Source organism: Stigmatopora argus, chromosome 3 (genome assembly GCF_051989625.1).
Source record: "Stigmatopora argus isolate UIUO_Sarg chromosome 3, RoL_Sarg_1.0, whole genome shotgun sequence".
Lineage (NCBI taxonomy): Eukaryota > Metazoa > Chordata > Actinopteri > Syngnathiformes > Syngnathidae > Stigmatopora > Stigmatopora argus.
This window is the reverse complement of record NC_135389.1, coordinates 16,325,722-16,347,081: the sequence shown is the minus strand read 5'-3', so window position 1 is coordinate 16,347,081 and position 21,360 is coordinate 16,325,722. Positions and strand designations below refer to the sequence as shown.

General features: G+C 43.5%; 3 protein-coding genes across 5 annotated transcripts; 2 read left to right on the top strand and 1 right to left on the bottom strand.

Moving 5' to 3' along the window:
* The first annotated feature begins 114 nt into the window (after window positions 1-114).
* LOC144070868 (uncharacterized) lies at window positions 115-6,941 on the top strand. 2 transcript variants are annotated; one of them, XM_077595353.1, is made up of 18 exons: window positions 115-237; window positions 670-762; window positions 865-966; window positions 1,061-1,125; window positions 1,817-1,992; window positions 2,154-2,292; window positions 2,403-2,492; window positions 2,570-2,689; window positions 2,761-2,869; window positions 3,362-3,482; window positions 3,646-3,824; window positions 3,893-4,166; window positions 4,238-4,488; window positions 5,464-5,595; window positions 5,681-5,833; window positions 5,892-5,996; window positions 6,073-6,152; window positions 6,220-6,941. In XM_077595353.1, exons 1-18 carry the CDS (start codon window positions 217-219, stop codon window positions 6,311-6,313), a joined length of 2,304 nt encoding a protein of 767 aa, XP_077451479.1. In that variant the 5' UTR covers window positions 115-216; the 3' UTR covers window positions 6,314-6,941. The 2 variants fall into 2 exon arrangements, with proteins under 2 accessions (XP_077451479.1, XP_077451478.1); XM_077595352.1 differs by having other exon boundaries at window positions 2,139-2,292.
* On the bottom strand, window positions 6,369-10,964 carry dnaja2b (DnaJ heat shock protein family (Hsp40) member A2b). The gene is made up of 9 exons (XM_077595354.1): window positions 10,640-10,964; window positions 9,653-9,712; window positions 8,881-9,107; window positions 8,717-8,797; window positions 8,511-8,644; window positions 8,235-8,431; window positions 8,010-8,154; window positions 7,573-7,700; window positions 6,369-7,500 (listed from the first exon to the last, which is right to left on the bottom strand). Exons 1-9 carry the CDS (start codon window positions 10,715-10,717, stop codon window positions 7,321-7,323), a joined length of 1,230 nt encoding a protein of 409 aa, XP_077451480.1. The 5' UTR covers window positions 10,718-10,964; the 3' UTR covers window positions 6,369-7,320.
* Window positions 10,799-19,989, top strand: ppp6r2b (protein phosphatase 6, regulatory subunit 2b). Of its 2 annotated transcripts, none has more exons than XM_077595351.1 (24): window positions 10,799-11,901; window positions 12,801-12,959; window positions 13,036-13,134; window positions 13,933-14,119; window positions 14,192-14,329; window positions 14,402-14,467; window positions 14,626-14,738; window positions 14,806-14,919; window positions 15,011-15,131; window positions 15,255-15,416; window positions 15,485-15,697; window positions 15,777-15,841; window positions 15,919-16,034; window positions 16,433-16,518; window positions 16,585-16,662; window positions 16,735-16,832; window positions 16,922-16,979; window positions 17,045-17,166; window positions 17,234-17,382; window positions 17,466-17,619; window positions 18,175-18,242; window positions 18,328-18,538; window positions 19,397-19,510; window positions 19,706-19,989. In XM_077595351.1, the coding sequence occupies exons 2-24, from the start codon at window positions 12,832-12,834 to the stop codon at window positions 19,737-19,739; spliced, it is 2,694 nt and encodes an 897-aa protein (XP_077451477.1). In that variant the 5' UTR covers window positions 10,799-11,901; window positions 12,801-12,831; the 3' UTR covers window positions 19,740-19,989. The 2 variants fall into 2 exon arrangements, with proteins under 2 accessions (XP_077451477.1, XP_077451476.1); XM_077595350.1 differs by having other exon boundaries at window positions 10,825-11,901; window positions 18,325-18,538.
* The last annotated feature ends 1,371 nt before the right edge of the window (window positions 19,990-21,360 follow it).

The window sequence follows — 21,360 nt, the reverse complement described above, 5'->3', positions numbered from 1 at the left end:
GTGTGGACTGACATTTGATGCGGATGCCCTCCCGGTAACCGTGGCGACGGCCTGTATAATTTATAGGAGGCGCACCTCGAAGCGGCTAAGGTCGGGTCATGTGGGAATAATTAGTTTGGTCGTTTGTTGGGCTGGGCCCGTGGCCCGCCCGACCCGAACCGGAACCACACACGTTCTCCCCAAAGGACGGCGGTGGGCTCGACGACAAAGAAAGAAATGGAAGCGGCCTTCAGGAAGGTAATCACACTGAAAAGAAGCAGGAGGAGAGACACAATTTTAAAATATATCATGAAAATGGATAAAATAAAGGTGATAAAGGTTGTAATATAGTCCAACAATTTTATTTTCCTTTATTACCAGTTAATTTTTGTTTTTCCTTGTTAATTACTTTTTCCTTTTCACATCAGCACATCACACAAGATTTTTTCTTGGACATTTCATACCAACTCATTTAAATGACTGTTTTTTATACAGAGATTAAGTTTATTCAAATAATTACAACATACTACTTCTACACTTTGGGCTCTTTCTATGATTATGTTCTGTTCTGTTAATCCTCTTGTTATATTGTAAAAAGTACTCATTGTATTGTGACTATTTGAATCATTTGATTGTCTTCACCATAAAATGAGAATTTCTCGGGATGACCATGTTTTGTGTACCCTTTAGTTTCCAGGGGGTGACAATGAGTGGTCCTGTGTTGGTGAGCGAATTTTAGACTTTCTGCTAGAAATGAAGAAAACAAAGGAGGAAAAAGGAAAGGTAAATCAAATTAAAATGTATTTCATAATGTACGAGTGTGAGCTGAGGCCTACTTTAGCTCCTTGATTGCTGCTGGTGTTCCTGATTCTGATTTGTCTTTAGTTTTGCTGGGAAATCAAGCAGCTCAATGCGGGATGTCAGGGAAATGACGTCCCAGCCGTCCCCGAAGCCGCCGTACGAAAGTGTTCTCACCAAAGCGCAAAGGTATTCAGCCGAACACTGATCATATATATTAAGAAATGTCGTTTATTATAGTACTTGTGTAGCACTTATGTTCACGTTTGCCTCTACCTAACAGAAGAAGACAGAAGCAGAAGTAGCAATGCGCCGGTTACTGAAGGCGGCTAGACAGAGCTGGGCCAGGTAAAGATAAAAAAATAATAATAATTTTGGGACTTTCTCAATTAAATACAAATTATCTTTCAATGAATTTCTTTCATTTTTTTGCAATTACTTTCCTATATTTTTTGGTTTATTCTTTTTTATATTTAGGATTTTCCCATTTTCTCCTGTATTTTTCAATTAAATTCTCCATATTTATTTTTTTAAATTACGACTATATTTTTATGTAGCTAAGTACCATTAGTAAAGAAATCATTTTGGGACTTTCTAAATTAAATACAAATTATTTTTAAATGAATTTCTTTCATTTTTTTTGCAATAACTTTCCTATATCTTTTGGATTATTCTTTTTTTATATTTAGGATTTTCCAATTTTCTCTTATATTTTTCAACAAAATTCTCTATTTCCTTTTTTATTTATGACTATTTTTATGTTGCTAAGTACTATTAGTAAAGAAATCATTTTGGGACTTTCTATATTAAATACAAATTCTTTTTAAATTAATTTTTCATTTTTTTGCAATTTACTTTCCTATATTTTTTGGTTTCTTCTTTTTTATATTTAGGATTTTCCAATGAAATTCTCTATATTTAAATTATGACTATATTTTTATGTAGATAAGTACTGTTAGTACTTATGTATTTCCCCTCAATGCTTTTTTTGTCATTGAAATTTTAAATGTAAAATAACCACAATGAACAAACCTCTCAGACTGATGACAGAAGGAGTTCAAAACCTAGTGGGCAGTCCTGGGACAGTTCCGAGACAAGGGGTCCGAATTGAATCTTGGGGCCACGTCACCCCATCCGACGTGCTCCTCCTCAACCAAGCCAAGTACGAGGCGGTGGCTCGTTCGCTCTTTGCCGACATGCTGCGGGATCACCACGGTAACAACCATCCCTTCCTTAATCGTCTTTTTCAACACTGACTTATTTGTTGTTGGGATCCTGATCCCTGTTGTCAGCTATCGAGAAAAAAATGGTCCAACAACACTATATAAGAATTCAAGCTGTAGTTTTTTCCAAATTTGAAGTCCATGGCGTCGTAGGTGCTCACGTTTGGGAGACTCTGAGGCCACTGCAACGCCACAGCGAAACACTTTGGCTCGAGGAACTCGCCGAGGACGCTTTGGCGTCTGACGACATGGTCGCTTTGGCCGACCTACCGGGAGCTTTTTTCGTATACAGGTTCGCCTTTCACGGCCGGATAAATCCAAAATTCCTATTTTAGCAGTCTTAAGCAGCTCATGGATTCATAGAAACTTTCTCGTCCTCCATATTTCTTCGCCTGAATCCAGAAAGGAATGCTTCAGCGCAGTTTCCCTCTTGTATAAATTAAACGCATGTCGTCAACAAGAGATGGAAGATCTATCCGCTTTAGTGGAGAGGTACGAGCAACACTCGATTAACATATGAAGGATTATTTTTTATTCATGCATTCACTCATAGTTCTTGCGCTTCACAGGTTGGACAAGAAGAACCTGAGGTTGACGTGTTTGCACATTCAATCGGCAATGCTCGCGGCTGAAAGGGAAACCTTGGTCTACAATGCATATTTGGCAGTCCGGCAATCCTGGGACGCGTGGTGGGATTAACAGTACAATTACAATCCGGGAGTGACAACGGCGTCCAATTTTTTTCTGTTTTTTTGGAAAGGCCACACGTTCCGAGTCCGTGCCGAGAAGAGTTGGCGGCCGCGTTGCTAAACGGTGAAGACGAGGCGCAAGAACAAATCGGAGAGCTCGACTCACTATCAGCACGGCAGGTAATCCCTAATCATTTCGAGTGTTTTCAATTTTGGGCTAATGTGAGGGTTATTCCAGAAATGTCTTTGATGCCTTTGATGCAAAATATGGTCCAAAAGTGACCCAGCCGAGGTTTTAGATTAGATTAGATTACATTAGAATTGTATTTTATCCCGTATTCGGGAAATTTCTTGGTTGCAGTAGCAAGACAGACATAAGACACACGACATTGTAGACCTAGGTAAAAAACTGGAGCCGCACACAGGAAGTCCAAAGATAAAATTTGATGAATGTGTTCTTTTGAGACAAAAAAAAACGTATGCTAATGTTAGTTCCAGCAGATCATTCAGGTAATATATATTTTTAAGTACTCTTTACTCCTTTAAAAAAATTAGTTTCAAGGCAGCAAAACTTACTCAAAAGAATGAAGCTTATAATGTGGATTACTTCAAATTTGAATGTCCTCCAATCCTGGGACCACCCAAAATGTTATTCTTTGATTCCGGCTGCAGGCAATATTCCAATTATTGTTGCTGACTCAGCTACAGGAGAGAAATCAACTGATGCGTCTGTTACGTGAAGTGACTCTGGAGGAAGTACAAACACAAACAACGGCAGCTGCTTCAAAAACAAGTGATGTATTCCCAATCGTAATACCTTCAGTTAATAGTATTCAAATGTACATGTTTTATAAAACGTGATTTGCAATCTTACGTATCACTTCGCTTAGGCTAGCCATTAAGCTCATTTCATTCTTCTCAACTCATTTTGCTTGAAACATTGTTTTCCCGATGAGGTTGCATAAAGAAGCTGCGACAAATGTGTGAGAATCAAACCCGGCGTAACACGAGCGGACCCCCGACGGAGTGGTCGCAGGCCCAGCTGGAAAGAGCCGTCTCTGCCCTCGTGGTGCATCTCCTGGAATTCCAGGACGGGGAAAGGTCTTCCGTTCTATCGGCACTGTCGGCGGACGAGGTAACGGAGCGAGGATGTCGTCCGATCCGATGACGGCAATTTGACCGAGGTATCGGATTCGGTTTTAGGAGGAGCATCTCCCAGCGCTGAAACGAGAATACCAATCCAAATGGCAGAAACTGAAGCTAAACACCCACCTGATCCGAGTCCTCGATCCCGATGGCGCTTCTACAAATTCAAAGTCTGATTCCGGCAGCCAGTCGCCGGTCGCGCAGCAGTCCACTTATGCCCAACCCGCACCGGTGGAGAACCTTGCCGTCGGATTGCGCCAATCTTCGACCGCCGCGCCGCTCCGAGGAGTCCGAACTGGAGGTCTTCCAGACAAACGGGGTGTTTGCGCAGGTGACCCCGACACGAGCCGTTCTTGGTGGCACCGGCAAGATTTTGAATGAGGCCGTTTTGTTTCTGATCAGGCTGTGGTGTGACACTGGGGGGTCTGCCCTGTCTGGAGGTCTTGTGTGCTCCAGATGAAATGACCGGCGTCGATGGAGAGGTCGCCAAAGCGGACGACGAGAAGAAGCGGCCTGGGTGGGAAGAACAGGACTCGCTGATCTCTCTCGCTTGGAGCAACCAACTGGAGGTCACCAGGGGGGAGGCGGCCAATGAGGTTAATGTCCAATTGCGGACAGGCGAAACCAGCGTAGTTCAACGCAAAGACTCAAAGGTGAGGGATCTAGGTGTGGCTAAATAATTGGTTTTATTCATTTAAAAAAAATGACATTTACAAAAAGACCAGTATAGTAACATAAGACTTTAATTTGACCATGACCGTGTATAGTAAGGCTTTTTTTCTTGGTAAAAAAAAGACTATAATATGCAAAATAAGACTTTTTCATTTATAAAAGGCTAATTTTCCATTTTTTCCCTGTAAAAATGACGTAAAGCAATTGTTCGTTTGCCTGACTTCGGTGCAGGGAGGCATGGGCTCAATTCCTGCTGGTGGTGGTATGATTGGTCATTTGTCTCTCTGTGTGCCCTACGGCTGACTGGTGACCAGTCTAGGGTGTAGTCCAGGGGTAGGGAACCATATGTGGCTCTTTCCATGGGTACATACGGCTCTCCACTAACCTGTCAGGTAAAATATGGAAATCATTGGTGAGAGAGCTTAGTCCCGAACGCACTAACAAGAGCATCACTGCGGTGTCGACACTACCTGTACCCCTATTTTAATCCTAATTTTGTTTTTTATTACTCTTCTGCATGCATGAGATCATTGATACTGATTTTGTAAGCCACCACATAACAATGTTGTCAAAAGAAATCAGAGACTTTTTGTACGTTAAAAGTGATGAAATGACAAAAAAAAAAAAAAAAAACTTTCATATATTTTTACTTTTCAATTCCGAGAATGGCTCTCAAGAAATAACATTAGAAAATATTAATTGTTTATGGCTCTCTCTGTCAAAAGGGTTCCCGACCCCTGGTGTAGTCTGTCTTTTGCCTGAACACAGCTGGGTTAGGCTCCAGCAACCCCTGCAACCCTTTCGAAGATGGGCGTTGTGGAAGATGAATGAATGTTTTCATTTTTTTTTTTTAAATACCATGTATAGCAAGAATTTATTTTCTTTAACAAAAAATCCCCACAACCTATTGAGTTAAAATACCTGCTACTTAGTTTAAAGTCTGTTCCTTTTTGGAGGGGGAAGCGGAAAAAGCCAACATCCTGCACACAGACCTGGCGTGTCCACAGCAAGCCTTGGCTGACTCTGTGGAAACGAAGACAAGTGACCAGGATGTGCTTACTGACCTTGGACCCCATGCCGTGTCTACAGTATGTATGGACAAGCATAGCCATCATTTCAATTGAGTGGGAGCGTAAAGCCCTTCTCTCTTGCCGTTGTTTTGCTTCCTTGAAGACCCGTTGCAGAGCAAGGGGGAAGAAGGCGGGCACGGAGTACGGAGAACCGCTGTCTGCAATTGAGAGAGAGCAGACCATGCGGAAGCTGGTGGACGTTCACCGTCGGGTGGAGAGGAGGCAGCGCTGGGACCGAGAGAGACAACAGCTCAGGGTAAAAAAAGGAAGGAAGGGTGGGTGACGGAGGCCAACACCATTCTCTTTTCGTTCAGGTTCAAGAACGTCTGTCCATCATTCGGAGCAAGAAGGCCAACGAGGATTTATTCGGGCCAGAGCACAGAGACAGGATGAGACGCCTCAGCAAAGACCGAGCGCAAGTAAATTTGCCCACGTTGGGAAAGATGCATAGCGGCGGTACGTTGCCGATCGACAAATTCATTCGCTGTCCCCCAGGAAGACAAGACGTCGGTCAGAGAGCAACTGGAGCAGCTCCGACGGGAACGTTCGTTTATCATGCAGTCCAGAAGAAAGAGGTAAAATGAATGAAGAGATTAATGGTGCATTATGATTGAGGAATCTCCTCCGATATTTTCTGTGAAGGAATGTGGCAGGTTTCAAAGAACTTTTGATTCCAGTCAATCTTCAGAGTGGAAGAAGGGAAGATGGAGATGAGCAAGAAAATGGCACCCAATGAGTAAGGAGGTACAAGCAGGCCTAATTCCAAAAATTGTAAAATCGTGGCAATGGGGGAACTTGCAGTTTGTTTATTACACAATTTCATTATCTGGACAAACATAAGCAGTAACAATAATATCACTTAACCAATAACCCTTTGTGGTGTGAACAAATGTACAAGTTTAAGCTCTGTAGTTTTTTTTTTTTTTAAAGATCCGCACTATACATGGTGGAGTCTAACCCGTGGACAAGGGTTTGGGTTTTAATCCCGCGGTTACAGATCGTTCTCTAACAGTCTTTTGAACTTCAGAGATGAATTTGATGCGGTTAACTCAGGTTGGCGATTTGGTGACAAACATTCAATCATTTGACAGCGTCCACTCACATCGTACGGCTTAAAGAAAAAGGCATCGAAAGCGAAAGCCGGACATTCAAACAGCAATTCCGACTTGCCGGGTCGTCGCTTTAAACACAGAGTTCATAGATTAGGTCGAGTGGCCTCAAGAACACGTCATTATCATAAAACTTCATCGAGATACTTCATTTTAGGATTTTGTTATTTTCCACTGAGGCAACAGCATGATAGACTGACCATTTGGGGGTTTAAAAAACAAACAATTTAATAAAAAATTAAACATCTTGCGGAATCTTCCGTCTCGACGTCTTTTTGTGTGATGTCACAAGATTACGCGTGTGTGTGGACCCAGTTTGTACGACGTCATCGGCGAGTAAGCGGCATGCTCTTGTGTCGGAGATTACACGGTTGACGATGTTTGCGTTTTTCCCGCGTGAGAACAACTGCTGTGTCTGAGTCAAGTTTGGCCTGAGGCGTTTTTTTTTTAGCGCCAACGTCATTTCGACGCAAAATGATCGTCGTCACGACTCCAGCACCACTTAAGGGGCACCATAGAAGTGAAGAGGGTGCAAGTATGTTTGAGTGTGTGTGCTGTCTAGTTCTGAATGGGGTTCGTTTCGGCCGAGCCGGAGAGACGATGCACGTGAACGCGCCCTCGGTGTCTCCTCCTTCTATTGGTGCGCGCACTGCACCCCCGGGCCGTGATGGCTGCCGCCCTCCTCGTCGGAGCTGTCGTTGTAGGCTTCTCTCCTGGTGCCCCCACTTCTGTCGGCTTCCGTCAGGTCCACTTCCTCGGCGTCGGCGGAAATGATAGGGTCCTCGGCGCGGCCGGGCAGCAGGCACTCCAGTTCCTGAGGAACACATTTAGCCGTCGGCCTATGGCGCTCTCTTTTTTTCTCCAGCGTCTCGCGGAAGGGACTCACGTTTAGTTTGTCGGGGCTTATCCAGTTATTTTCGGGGAACTGCACCTCAAACTTGATGTAGAGGTCGCCCTTCTCAAAAGGGTTTCTGTACTGTGGCATTCCCTCGCCTTTAACCATGCGGATGCAGCCTGACAGACAAAACAACCACACAAGGTTGTACCAGTCACAGTTCTGCTTAGTGTAACAAAGTCTTGGCAAATGTCTCACTATTTAGTTGACTAAATATTTTTCCCTCCGGAAAGTGCATTGTATAGGTAAGGTTTAGGTTAGTAAGTACCCTTGAACTGAATAGCTACTTGTGTTTATTGAAATTTGATCATAAATGACCATATGCGATCCTTATTTGACTACAAATCTCATTGCAGGGGTGAGTTTTACACTGTATGATAGATTAGAAGCACACCATTTGTGCTGTGTGGATAAGTGGGCATGCATACCTGGTTCTATGACCTTGCCGGGTGGGTATTTGACAAGCAGCTGCCGCCCATCCAGGTGCGTGACGGTTATCTGGAAGCCGCAAAGAGCCTCGACCAGGCCAATGCGCTGCACCATGTGAAGGTTGCTGCCTTCTCGGCGGAAATCCTGAGATGGAGGGGGAAAAAATGTTTACATGACTCCATTCACATACCATTTGAATATTTCTTTTTCACTTTTATTCCTACGTCATGTTCTTTTTCCTGTAGGACCAGGACAATATCACCAGGTTCCACACCCGGCGCCTGGTCGGCTTCCCCGGTGAAGGTGATCTTCTGTCCGTGTCTCATGCCTTTGTCCACGTGCACCTCCAACAACTTTATTTCCTTACTGACTTTATGACCTTCACACTTTTTACAGCGATCCTTCTCACTGATCACCTCGCCTGCACAAACAAGGAGCGATTAGTTCGTGATCCCGCGTGCTAACGGTCCAATCGCGGCAATGGTTTCCAGTCACGTTACCTTCTCCTTTGCAGTCCGTGCAAACCGACTGCACCTGTTGGACCATTCCAGGGGCCAGCTGTCTTATCACCACCCGCATACCCAGTCCTCTGCATGCCACACACTTTTGCACGGCACCCGCTTTGCCCCCCTGCCTGGATGGCAAATGGCAGAATGTCAGTAGCGTCCGCGTACGGCACAGTCCAAAATAAACCGAGAAGACTCACCCGTTGCAGGTGGCGCAGAGCACGTTCTTGCTTAGCTGTAGTTTAGTCGTTTTACCATTATAAAGATCTTCGAGAGAAACTCTGGCGGGGAACAAAGACGCGGGTGACTGATATTTCCAGTCAAAACGGATCGGACGCCTATCGCTATTTCTGAGGCGACTTACTTGAGAGGGTGCACCATGTCCTCGCCTCGCCTGCGGCCCCCATTGCGTCCTCGACCCTGGCCCCCCATGAAACCAAAGAGTCCTCCGCCGAAGATGTGAGAGAAGATATCGTCCATGCCGGGGCCGCTGCCTCCGCCTTCCCGCAGGCCTTGTTCGCCATAGCGGTCGTACAGCTCCTTCTTCTCCGGATTGGTCAGCACTTCGTACGCAAAACTGATCTCTTTGAACTGACGACAAAATGAAAGAAGTTCATTGGAGATGGAGAAGTGGGGAAAAACTGTTAACCTTGTTTTTCTTTGCAGGAAAGAAAAAGTGGCCAAGTGAAAAAGCTAACCAGTTCTTTTGGTATTAAAATCAACTTTTCCTTAAACACTTTTATACGTGTGTGTTGCAATACTCGTAATACTGTTTGTTTCGGAGTTGACTTCCTTTTCCTGGGTTAGGGCGCTCTAACAGTTTAGCGAGGCTGACGGATGTCAAATTTCCACAGACTTGCAGTATTTATGAAAGTTACAAAAAATGAAAATATGCAAGAGTATGGATCCCAGTGGGTCAGTATATTGTGGAAGAACAGATTGCAGAAAATGACCAACATAACAAAAAAAATTACATATTAAATTGGATGTCCAGGTAATAAGTGAGCACCAACTAAGCTTGAAACTATTTTTGCCCTACATTCTTTTTTTTAGGTGATGATTGTTTTCTGCTTTTTTTCCTCTGCTATCAAACAGGTCTAGCTATTTCCATAAAAACACCACGGAGCCTCTCATACCTTGTCTCCAGCATCTGGGTTCTTATCAGGATGGTACTCTTTAGCCAATTTGCGGTAGGCCTGTAAAATAGAGGGTAAGACATAAATGGTTAAAAGCACAAACAAGGACTCTGATGGTGCTCCGGCTGTTTTTCTAAAAAAAGCTCTGGGATCAAAAAGCTGTCAAAAACATCAGGACACCAGCAGGAGCATCGCTGTCTTTGACAACTGCAAACATCTTGACATTTCATCTCCTATCCATGGATTGAAAATATAAAGCATTCTTTTGATAGCGCGATATTTAGAGAAAATGATGCCTGAGCGCCTCAACAAGTGACTCATTGAACTGTTAGACATCTGCAATGTTAGGATTAAATCTGCATCATTATTCAAGTGCTATGTCTGGTGACATATCTATTTGAAATTCTTCCAAAAAAAAATAATATTTAAAAAAGGGCATGTTCATATTTTATGGCTTTTACAAAATATATAAGCATCCTATGAGGTTATCGTTTGTCTAAAGATGAATCAATCGTTCATAAACGTCTATCCGATATTAAAACATTCATGCGATGACTTCAAATGCTTACTGATGATTCACAAAACGCAATATGAAGAGGCATGAGCAATGAAAACAAAAACATCTCGATTGCGGAGGGCCATTTAATAGAGAAAAAAAATACTATTATCTATAGGGCTACATGGCGACGACTATTCCCTGAAATGTATCGTCTAATATCCGGCGAGCTAGGACACCCCTGGGAACCCGAATTGCCTTTCACCGTTGAGCTTTTTTGGGCCGATTTATCAAATATATCCGATTGCACGTAAAGCCAAACAAACGTGTAGCGCTGTCAGCGTCGGGATCGTCGTGTACTTTTATGGCCAGTTCCCTCGCTTAGTTTACGATCTACCGAGCGAGCTAGCTTAGGTTGGCTAATCAATTCCTAGGCCTATATGGTGACCTACATCGCCGATTCCTATTTTGCCCACTTTGAAATGCCTGACCTTTTTAAGTTCATTTTCCGATGCCGACGAGGAGACGCCGAGGATGTCGTAGAGCTTAGTGTCCGCGGCTTTGGACATGATGCTTCGGCGCCGGCGGCTACCCACAGCGGACGTTCGGCGAAGTGAAGAAGGAAACACACGAGCTAAGCCGGCTGGAATCGTCCCGGGTTGCCAGATTCGCACATAAAGTACCCCCTCTGACGTTGACGCCCCCGTACCACAGTGGTCGCATTTCCGGCACTGGGGTGGGGGGTTCAATTCTAGAACTTCTCTAGATCAGGTTTTATTATTAGCCTTACGTAGCATGACGCTCTTTATGACGTTCCAATGTAGAGCCTAATTGTGTTTGTATGAACACCGAAATACACATCGGGGTCAGGCAGGGACAGGACTGCTTGCTCATTTGTACACAACGCAAATGATAATTTTTTTTTAAATTAAAATGAGGTGAAAAGTCAGGGATAACATCTCTGAAAGTACACATAATATTATATGGGCGGCATGGTGTAAAAATTGTAAGCATGTGTGCCTCATAGTTCTGAGATCAATGGCCAAATCCAGGTGCCCCCAACTATGCTCATTATTAGCTAGGATAGGCTCATGATAAATGCCTTGATTTATGTATCTTGCCTAATAATAATTTGACAGACTCCCATGCGGAATATTCAAACTCTTCAGCCTATTAAGATATTCAGCACGATACGCCAAATTGGTGTTTGGAACCACGGCAAAATTGCGCAGGTCCCTTAACTCTGAAATTCCCCAAACTATAAGACACTCCCCAAATCCTCGAGCACAGAAAGGAATAGAAAATGAATTGGAATGTTCAAACATTTCGGGTGGAATCTTTTGATACATTTATTTTCTTGACCCGCATGTGAAATGTGACGTAATTGGATCGTTGTTGTTGTTGTTGTTGTTTTTAAATCCAATTGAAGAGATGTAAACAAGCCCTGGCGGCGTTTCTTCCTTCCTCTAATCAAAATGTCATCAGGTTGATGATAACGCGACTTGACGGACAGCCGAGCAGATCGACCGCGTTTTATCTTCTCGGCCATTTTTGATCGACGACGCCATCGGTCGTCGTCGCCCGCCGCTACGAGTTAAATTTGACCGGCATCAGACGGACAACACCGGTCCGGCGGATGGATGGATGCTGAGGGGAGGGGATTGCTAGCCTGCAGCTAACAAACGCCATCATTCCGAGAGAGGAAGCCTGCAATGGATCAGATGACCACCCGAGTTTGGACGACCACTAAAAGGTAAACCTCCCTTGTCACGGTCACAGATTTGGGATTAGGAAAAGGGGAGCTAAATTGGAGGTGGAATCGAGGCTGTCATCGAGCTAGCTCGTCATTTAGCACTGCGTTGGAGTGGCCTCGCCATCTCAATATGTCAAGAATTTGAAGAAGATGCTGGAGACGCAATTGGGAAGCCGACTTGATGTGCTTGCAAACGGCAGAAAAGACAAAGCGACGTGCTTTGCTTGAATAAGATAATTGAGATGTGTCATGATGGCGTTCCATGTAACGAAATCCACTGTTGATACGCTCCACAATACCAGTCGCACTGACAGATTTTCACTTAACGTATAGTATAGTACTTTTAAACTAAAACATGATATCCTTTGTCAATGCATATCATGAAACTGTAAATAATAAAACACATTTTAAACAACTACCCACAGGCACATGAGAAATAAAAGCACAACTTGCAAATAATGCAAAAAGGCTATATAGTACTACTATATGTATATGTATTTTACCTTAACATTGGTCACTACAGTGGACAGCTATTCAGAGATCTTTAACACTTTTTGGTCATTTAAAAAACATGTTTTACATTATTAGAATAAATGCATGCATTGATACAACGTTAAAATAAATGCTAAATTAAAATGTCTAAAAACAGAAATAACGGGCCCAAGGAACACTAAACTTTTCAGTCTTTCATTTATTTCATGTAATTGACAGCGACAGACCTCTAATTCATTTTGACTGGGAGAAAAAAATAACCAAGACGACTAGCACTGTTAATGGAAAGTTATGTGTACTCACTTAAGGTTAAGGTTTGGTGCAATTTCCAGGTAGTTGAAGATATTGCATTATGTGGGTTTTTATAGCAACTATCACAATGTTACTCTCTCTTTTTCTCCACATAGCTAGGTGCACAGGCCACCACTGACATCAGTCATGTTTTGGAAGATTGACCTCCACACAGCTTCTCACTTGGAGGCTTTATTGGACAAAGAGGATGTCACGCTCACTGAGCTCATGGACGAGGATGACTTGTTGCAGGAGTGCAAAGCTCAGAACAAGAGGTGATTTTGACTTCATCTCTCCTCTTGGCATCTCGCTTAGTCAGCTGACTTTTTCATTTTATTCTGACTTTTCTAGACTCCTCTTGTTCCTATGCCAGGACAAGTGTATGCAGGAGCTGGTACGCAAAATTACCACAGATCCTCCATCTGGTATCGAGGAGACCAAACGATTTAAGTAGGTGTTCTGAGAGTTGCTTGAGTTGAAAGAACTGTGTGCGGTCGATTGGTCGTCGGTCTTTTGGTCGCCGGTCTTTTGGTCGCCGGTCTTTTGGTCGCCCTGACCGCGACAACGGGCAACCAAAAGACCAACGACCAAAAGACCGGCGACAAAACAAGGTAAAACAACACGGTCTATGCATCAATAAAAGCCAACAATGGCATGAGCAGTTTCACTGAGCCGACGTGTGTGTGTATAAGAGTTTGTACATGCGTTGTCCCTTTTAAGAAGGTACGTCAATCAGGGTTCAACAAGTTCAACAAAAAACAATAAAAGCCCGGGAAATTTGGAGCTTTTCTTTAGCCTAATAATTAATAGGGCATTAAGTATGACTAAATAGTAATTCACAGTTTGTATTTAGCAAATTTGAGCAACAACTTAAATGGTAATTATCACTTACCTTCCGGGCGACCAAAAGACCGGCAACCAATCGACCGTGTACCGAAAGATCTGCCTTTTAGAAGTTTTTATTGATGCGGACGTTTTCCTGGTTGAGTACCAAAAACGCCTGACAACATTTAGTTGTAGTCATTGTTTGGCGAATGATTTTTAGATGCCACTTTTGCATCATGCCATGTTGTTGTTTACTTCATCCCAATACCCAAATTAGCACAACCTTGATATCACGACAATGTTTAGATTAGATTAGAACTTTATTTCATCCTGTATTCGGGAAATTTCTTGTTTGCAGTAGCAAGACCGACACTAGACATTGTAGACCTAGGTAAAAAAAATGTGCATTGTGTTGATTCACAGATATTCAAATATAGCTTGCGAGTTGTTGACGAGCGACGTGGGAGTGATCAACGACAAACTGGGCAATGAAGAGCCTCTACTGGAAAGTCTGTATACTTTCCTGGAACAGCCATCCCCCCTCAATCCACTTCTGTCATCTTTCTTCAGCAAAACCGTTGGGAACCTCATTGCGCGCAAGACTGAACAGGTTCCGTTTTCAGCCACGACCTGAGTGCCATATATTTGTATGTCGTTGTGACAGTGTTTCCGTCCTATTAAGGTGATTCGATTCCTGCGGCGGAAGGAGGAATTCCTTACACTGGTTCTCAAGCACATCGACACATCAGCTATGATGGATGTCCTGCTACGACTCATTAGCTGCGTGGAACCGCCCCCTCTTCGACTGGAAACTCTAACCGTATTCGATGACTAAATACCTACTTAACATTAAAAAAAATCTGCTAGACTATATTGCTTTTATAATTTACAGTGGCTGAATGAAGAAAAGCTGGCGCAGAGACTCGTACAAATCATTCATCCGGAAATGGATGAAGAGGTACCTGCATAGTCTAAAATGACCTTGTTGAAACTTTGAAATAAATTGACTTGCAAAAAAACTTAAACGTGCAAGTCAAGGTGTCCCTGTTGTACTCCAATTGCTTTGGTGTTTGCAACTTTTAAAGTTTACATGGTTTTGTTTGTTTTTCTCTTAAGAGGCAGTCCAACGCATCTCAGACTTTGTGCGACATCATTCGTTTAAGCAGGGACCAGGCCAACCAGCTTCAGGAGATGTCCCAGACCGACCCTTTGCTGACCGTGCTGGAATCGTAAGTCACGTGGACCTAACCCTGATCTTTGGTACGCATACAAAAAGTTGCCTTTTCAATTCTCCAGGCAGGAGTGTGTGGAGCAGCTGCTGCAGAACATGTTTTCAGGAGACAGAACTGAAAGCTGCATTGTCAATGGAATTCAGGTTCTGCTCACATTGTTAGAAATTAGGAGACCTGTGTGAGTACCTTTTCCAAAAAGTGGCTCTATGAATATTTGCATCAGCATGAAATTGCCTGAACACTTGTGATTCGGGTTTTTGTACCTGCAGCGTGGATGGCGTAATGGACGCGCAAGGCTTTGAAAGAAGTTACACTGTGAACAGCAGCATTCTGTTGGCCATTCAGCCACATTTGCTTCACTTCCACCAGCTTCTTCTGGAGCCCCCCAAAGTATGTAAACAAGAGAGATGAACACATCTGAGGGTCGTATTGACAAGCTTTTTAATGGAAAAGAAAAAGTTTGACAATCCCAGAAGATTTAACAGTGCCTTTTGATTTCTTGAACTCCTGTAGCGAAATCCTATGCTGACGACTTTGGGTGTGCTGGAGGAACCTTTAGGTAGTACACGGCTCCACGTATCTAGACTGGTGGCCTCCCTTCTTTACACCAGCTCCGCCAGCCACGCAGTTATTGCCCAGGAGCTCTGCCGACTCAATACAATGGACCTGCTTTTGGTGAGACCAGCCCACGCTTTTCCAAGTGCTGATATAGATAGCAAAAAATGACCCACCTGCATTTTCAGAACTCTTTTTTTAAGTACACATGGAATAACTTCCTGCACCTCCAAGTGGAGCTTTGCGTGGCAGCTATTTTGCGGCCCTGCGCCCACGAAATGAAACTTCAAACGGACGTCGTCTCCCAGGACAACGTCCATTCTCCTCAGGATACATCGCAGGCTTCGGGGGAGGTCACAGTCCCCCCAGACAATTCTGCACATAATTTGTTGGTGACTCACGTGAGTATCTTGATCGCTGATGAGTTCCTGTTGCATTTTTCTGACCACTCATGGCTCAATTATTTTATTATTTTTGAAGTTGTTTCAACATTGCCACCTGGTTCAGCGGATTCTTCTGGCTTGGGAAGAGAATGACAAAACCCAGTAAGTGTTTAGACGATTGCGTTTTTGTAGGACTGTTTACTATGGAATGATCTAATGGTGAAAATGGTCCGTTTTAGATCAGAAGGTGGAATGAGGAGAGGCTACATGGGGCATCTGACCAGAATCGCCAACACGATTGTCCATAATCTGGAAAAAGGCCCGGTTCATCCCCAGATTAGTAATCTTATCAGCGGTACGTGTTGACACTCATGAATTATTGCGAAATGGTATTCAGTCTTGGTATGAACTATGGCTACAATATACAGTATTCCCCCATTTTTCGCGATGTTCTGCAAGAACCGCGAAAAACGGGGGATTACTGTAGATCAGTTGTCCAAATTTGAAATTCTTCCGCCTTCATTTGTTTAACAAAAGATAGGAACCAGGTAAAAAAATAGTTTGTTTAGAATGTATTTATATTTTATACGGGCTACAGTCAATATTTTTATAACTTCCTGCAGGCCAATAAAAACCCAACATTGGCTTCCAATCCGATAGATGGATACAGTATAATCTGTGTACAGAATAATAATATTGGGTTACATTTAATTTGCCCTTCCCTTGTTGTGTTTGTTCCTTTTGTTGTGGTAGCGCTACCAGATGACTGCAGAGGGCGCTGGGAGACTTTCGTTTGCCAGATCCTTTCAGAAACCAACAGAAGAAACACCATAGATCTGGTAAACCTGAACACAAGCAATACAAGATGGATTTTTGGCCCGCAAACTCTCAATCTTCTGTTTTAGGTTGGCAGTGGTAATCCACGGCCTTCCTCGGAAGATGAAATGGAGAGCCCTTTCCCAAAAGAACTCACGCTTCAGCAGGTTTCACCTCACACCAGATATTTAATAGCCCTTTTGCTAGAATGTCTCATTAGCAAATTATTTATACTTCAGGCTTTCTCCGACTACCAAATTCAGCAAATGACTGCAAATTTTGTGGATCAGTTCGGCTTCAACGACGACGAGTTTACAGATCACGATGACGGCATTGGGTGCGCATACGCTGGTGTTGGCCTTTTTTTTCCCCTTCTCCTCACATCTATGGCGTAGGTTGACAAAGCCAATGTTTCTCTTGTCGCAGGGCAACGTTTAATCGAATTGCTGAGATCAATATCAACATTGACGTGGGCCAGGACAGCGTGAGTTTATTAAAACTCCCCAATGGCGAAACTATTTCCACTTTGTGTTCTGCTTACGCTTCCAGGCCAATATGGCTTCGTTTGACGCCTGCACCAAGGAGAGGATTCAAGCCTTCGATGACGACGAAGAGGACATCTGGGAGGAAAAAGAGATCAACTATGCAACACAAGCCAAGTCGAGGAACAGGTTTGAAAACGTCGTCCCCTCTACGATGTCCTGGTATAGTGACATTCGTCTGATGGACCCGAGAAAGGTTCGGTGGGTCGCAGGCAGCCCAAGGGCAAGCCCCGGCTAAAACAGGGGAGAGGTCAACGTCTTCTGACAAAGCGCCGAGCTCGGACTTCGATGAGGAGCTAAAAGACGACATGGACCCTTTCTCCAGCCAGGCAGAGGCCACAAAGAGTGAGATGGAGCATATCATTGTTTCGCTTTCTCTGAGGGAATGACAGGCTTTGAGTAATTGCCTCTTGCACATTGTTCCACAGACTCGGGCTGGATTGCAGACTTCGATGAGGTCAACTCCAAAGCACCCTCGGCAGGCGTCGGCTTCACGGCCTGGGACGATCCCCAGCCGGCCGCCGGCGCCGAGACGGATGAAAAGGGCTGGGCCAAGTTTACAGACTTCCAGGCTTTCTGCTGGTGAGCCTGCAAAATGATCTCACGTATTCCAGTGGGAATTCCAAATGTCCCCAGACACCACCAGGGTTTTGCTTCCTCTCGTTGGCCACAAAACGGAGAGGCAAACCCCTAACTTAAGTGGCAAACTTTAGCAACCTACAGTTAGCGGCATTTACCAGTGGCACAGCAAGGTCAGGGTGACATTCCAAAAGAAAAACCGCCAAACACGCACAGGGATTTTACTGCCTGGCCCTACGGGCCCACGCTAAGTCATTTCATCCACAACAGTCATTAAAGAAAATTTGCGAATGATCGTTGCCAGACCTTCCCCATTTAAATGAATTGCCATCAATGGTGGCAGTTAATGGAGTCTGCATCTTCAATTTTGGCTACAGGTGTGTATGGCACCAGACAATAAATGGTCTACTACTACATAGTCAGCGCCCTGAATGTTTGGATCCTGTCGGAAATGAAATTTAGAGCTAGGAATGCAAGGAATGTGACCTCTCGGACTTTTGCCAGAAAGTCGCAGTAAAAGGTGCGTTCTCATGTTTGTGATATGGTATATTTCCCCAGTTCTGAAACAGGTCCCCGATGCAGCCCCACCATGGACTCGGGCCTTAGCACAAAGCCAAGGCAGAACCGTAAGAGGATTCCACATGAAAATAAAACCGAGCGGAATCCCTCCCTGTTAAATAAATGCGGTTATCTCATCTCCAACCTCAGCAGCCTGCGTGTGGAGCGTTTGCAGAACAAGGAAAGCCCCCCTGGTGGCTTCGGACAGCTCCTCCTCTGGCAGCTCCGACACCGATGAAGATGAAAACAAGACGGTGTCCGCTTCCGCCCCGACGGCGACCACGGAGACCAACAACATGGGCGACGGCAAGGAAACTATCCGGCTCACCGTAGACGCCAAAAATGAACGCGCCGTTTTCAGCAGGTATGGGAAGAAACTTTAGCCTGAACACCTTACAAACCATAAAAGATTATGACAGTGAATGAGTTCAAACAATGTTACCCTATACATTGAGGACCACCGTCCCTGAAGGGGTTGAATCAATGTCCCTCCCTCCATATCCTATGTCCGAATACTGCACTATATCGACTACTGATCCTGTGCCGCTGATGTAGAGCACGCCGTCCTCTCCTTCAAAACTTTTCCCCCTCCCTCCTTCTCTCTGCTTTTCTGATCCCACCCCCGTCCATCCTCAGAGTATTCAGACCAGCCACTGGACGGTATGTGGAACAGTGAGATGATCTCAAGTGTGGGTGACGAAGGCGAATGTCGTTAACAAAAAAAAAAGGACGTGCGGTTTGCTTGTGGCCTTCAACAAGGATGTTATTGAGACTAATTCATCACTAACCCATTTGTTAAGCTACTCCCTATATCCAGTCCGGCATCAATACACCCATAAATAGCAAAAGGCGTGTCCGTGGCAAACACATGTGGCACAGATGTTTGTAATAATGACAGATCCAGTGCATCATTTTCTATTAAACATCCACTTGGGGATGTTCCCTATTTTGCCACATTGCATGCTTTGAACAAAAACTCTTTCAGTCCAAGTCAATGCTTTAGCACGCAACTTATTAACAAACACTGCCACCCTTTTAAAAGCATGTGCAAATTGATCCTTGTTTGGGCTCGTGGGTGGGAGTCATCAGATAACGCTGGTGAGATTTTAACCAGAAACTGCAACACCTGTTTTTGTTTTTTTCTTTCCATTCCAGCTAACATGACCTACTTTTCATTTGCCAACTCTTAACTAAATACACTGTTTTTCTCTTCCTTTTGAAGTCGCACAGAGAAGACGGCAGCAGACGACAAAGCCAAAGGAAATGAGGCGGAACATGGAGATTGTCCCAGTCCAGATAAGACCAGTCCAACCCAGCAGTCTGCTACTGTTACACCGTAAGTACAAAAGTCTGGTAGTTTTTGTTTACCTAACTACTTTTCTTAAACATACTCTTATTGCAGAAAAGGTTCAACGCAGGCTTTGAAAGTATAAAAAGTATACATATTTTACTGCGTCTGGTTATACGGTCGATGCCAGCATCTTATGGTTGAGATGTGAACAAACTATCTATTCTTTTTTTGTTTTTACAGAGAGAAGCAACCCTCAGCCAATGGACCAGCTTAACCACATCACCATTATCATCAACAGTGACCCTCATTGGCCACTATTGATGGTGATAGACCTCCAATCCATTTAAAATGGGAAAGACAGGCAGCAAATAATGGACGGATGTCTATCGCTGTCAATGGCAGAATGATTTAAAATTGGAACTACTATTAGCTAATTGTGTGTACTAATGCACTTAGTATTTGGATGTCAAGGGGATTGGAAATGCTCACATGGTTTTTCATACTCATGGGCAAATATTTAAAATATTTTATCGGGCGTATCGGACACAGGAGTGTCAAGTGCGTCACTTCTCTGACAGATCTAATTATATATCCGCGTCTAAGGTCTGCCTGATGTACATAAAAAAAGGATAGTGACACAAAACATGAAAAAATTAAAGCTCCAAAAGACACATGGATGTGCACGTACCCCCAATTCCCTGTTCCCTCCTTGTGGCTATTTGGTGATAACACAATATAAATGTATACAATTACTATATAATATATACACACATACAATCATATCTATTTTTGGAACAAAAGACAGGAAAGTAGAACGGGTGTGCAGTATGTGGGTGAAATGAGGCAATAATAATGTTTGGTATGCCACCAGAAGTTCCAGGTGTATGATTAATATTAGTCTTCCATATCGTTGACGTAATTTTTTTTTTTTAGCACATTGGCCAATCATTCTATTGTTGCCACTTAACAAAGAGCTAGTGTCAAGCATTTAATTAGGATAGAAGTGTAAAATCCCCAACTGTTTATTCAACTGAAGATATTAAAAAAAATGTTCCACGTGTAAAGTGGTAAATAATATAATTTACTGCTAGTCCTCCCAGTTTTAATTCGATTTGACGTCTATCACCGCCAATGGTAGAGTTACTAACTTGCATATTTGGTCATCCAGTGATGGGGGGGGGGGTTCTTTTACTCTCAGTGGCATTTTTATCTTTCCACTCAGTGCTGTTGGTGACTTTGGTTACATATTTGCCTATCTGTAGACTCATTTGCAAGCAGCACATTGGGCTAGTGTACGAGTGTCTGCCTTATAGTTCTGGAGATTAAGTCTGGAATGTGGAATGGTGAACATGATGTAAGGTAAATATAATTTGACAATGTTTTGCTTTCTCCTGAAGTCTTCCCCTTGAATAGTTCTAGGCTCAAGTTTTGGTGGCCATTAAAATCCAAAGCAGTGCCGTGTTGTTTTTCATAATGAATGTGACGTTATGGCTTTGTTTACATTTTGTGAAGTCTACAGGAAAAGTCAGGGTTTGGGGACAAAGACATTGCTGCGTAGATGTAAATGCGTGTTAGTGTAATATATATGTGTGTTAGAAAGTACAGCTTTGTTGTAAAATGCGTTGGGGGTTTTTGTCACGCAAACTGATATTTTTTTGGAAGCAATGTTGTCTGTTACGTGTCACTTTAGCTCGTACATTCATTAATAAACGGAATAAATATGTTAAAAGAAATGAGTCCGTTTGTGAAATCTAATATGACAGGCTCAAATACTACATTTATTATATTGAGAGCAGTTACCTGATGAGTGGGGCTTATTGTTGCACACTGCCAACTACTATTTAGATGGACAGGTGGTTATTTTTAGTCCTAGATAGGGCAGACAGACAAATTGA

What these genes read in the sequence shown, in the direction of transcription:
- LOC144070868 (XM_077595352.1), top strand. Translation starts at nt 217, where the DNA reads ATGGAAGCGGCCTTCAGGAAG. An exon ending in GAGAGAGACAACAGCTCAGG is followed by an intron (nt 5,834 to 5,891) that starts GTAAAAAAAGGA and finishes CTTTTCGTTCAG; the next exon opens with GTTCAAGAACGTCTGTCCAT. An exon ending in TCAGCAAAGACCGAGCGCAA is followed by an intron (nt 5,997 to 6,072) that starts GTAAATTTGCCC and finishes GCTGTCCCCCAG; the next exon opens with GAAGACAAGACGTCGGTCAG.
- dnaja2b (XM_077595354.1), bottom strand. Translation starts at nt 10,717, where the DNA reads ATGTCCAAAGCCGCGGACACTAAGCTCTACGACATCCTCGGCGTCTCC. An exon ending in CACGGACTGCAAAGGAGAAG is followed by an intron (nt 8,432 to 8,510) that starts GTAACGTGACTG and finishes TTGTTTGTGCAG; the next exon opens with GCGAGGTGATCAGTGAGAAG. An exon ending in TACAGGAAAAAGAACATGAC is followed by an intron (nt 8,155 to 8,234) that starts GTAGGAATAAAA and finishes CCTCCATCTCAG; the next exon opens with GATTTCCGCCGAGAAGGCAG.
- ppp6r2b (XM_077595350.1), top strand. Translation starts at nt 12,832, where the DNA reads ATGTTTTGGAAGATTGACCTCCACACAGCTTCTCACTTGGAGGCTTTA. An exon ending in CACAAAGCCAAGGCAGAACC is followed by an intron (nt 18,243 to 18,324) that starts GTAAGAGGATTC and finishes CTCCAACCTCAG; the next exon opens with CAGCCTGCGTGTGGAGCGTT. An exon ending in CAGTCTGCTACTGTTACACC is followed by an intron (nt 19,511 to 19,705) that starts GTAAGTACAAAA and finishes TTGTTTTTACAG; the next exon opens with AGAGAAGCAACCCTCAGCCA.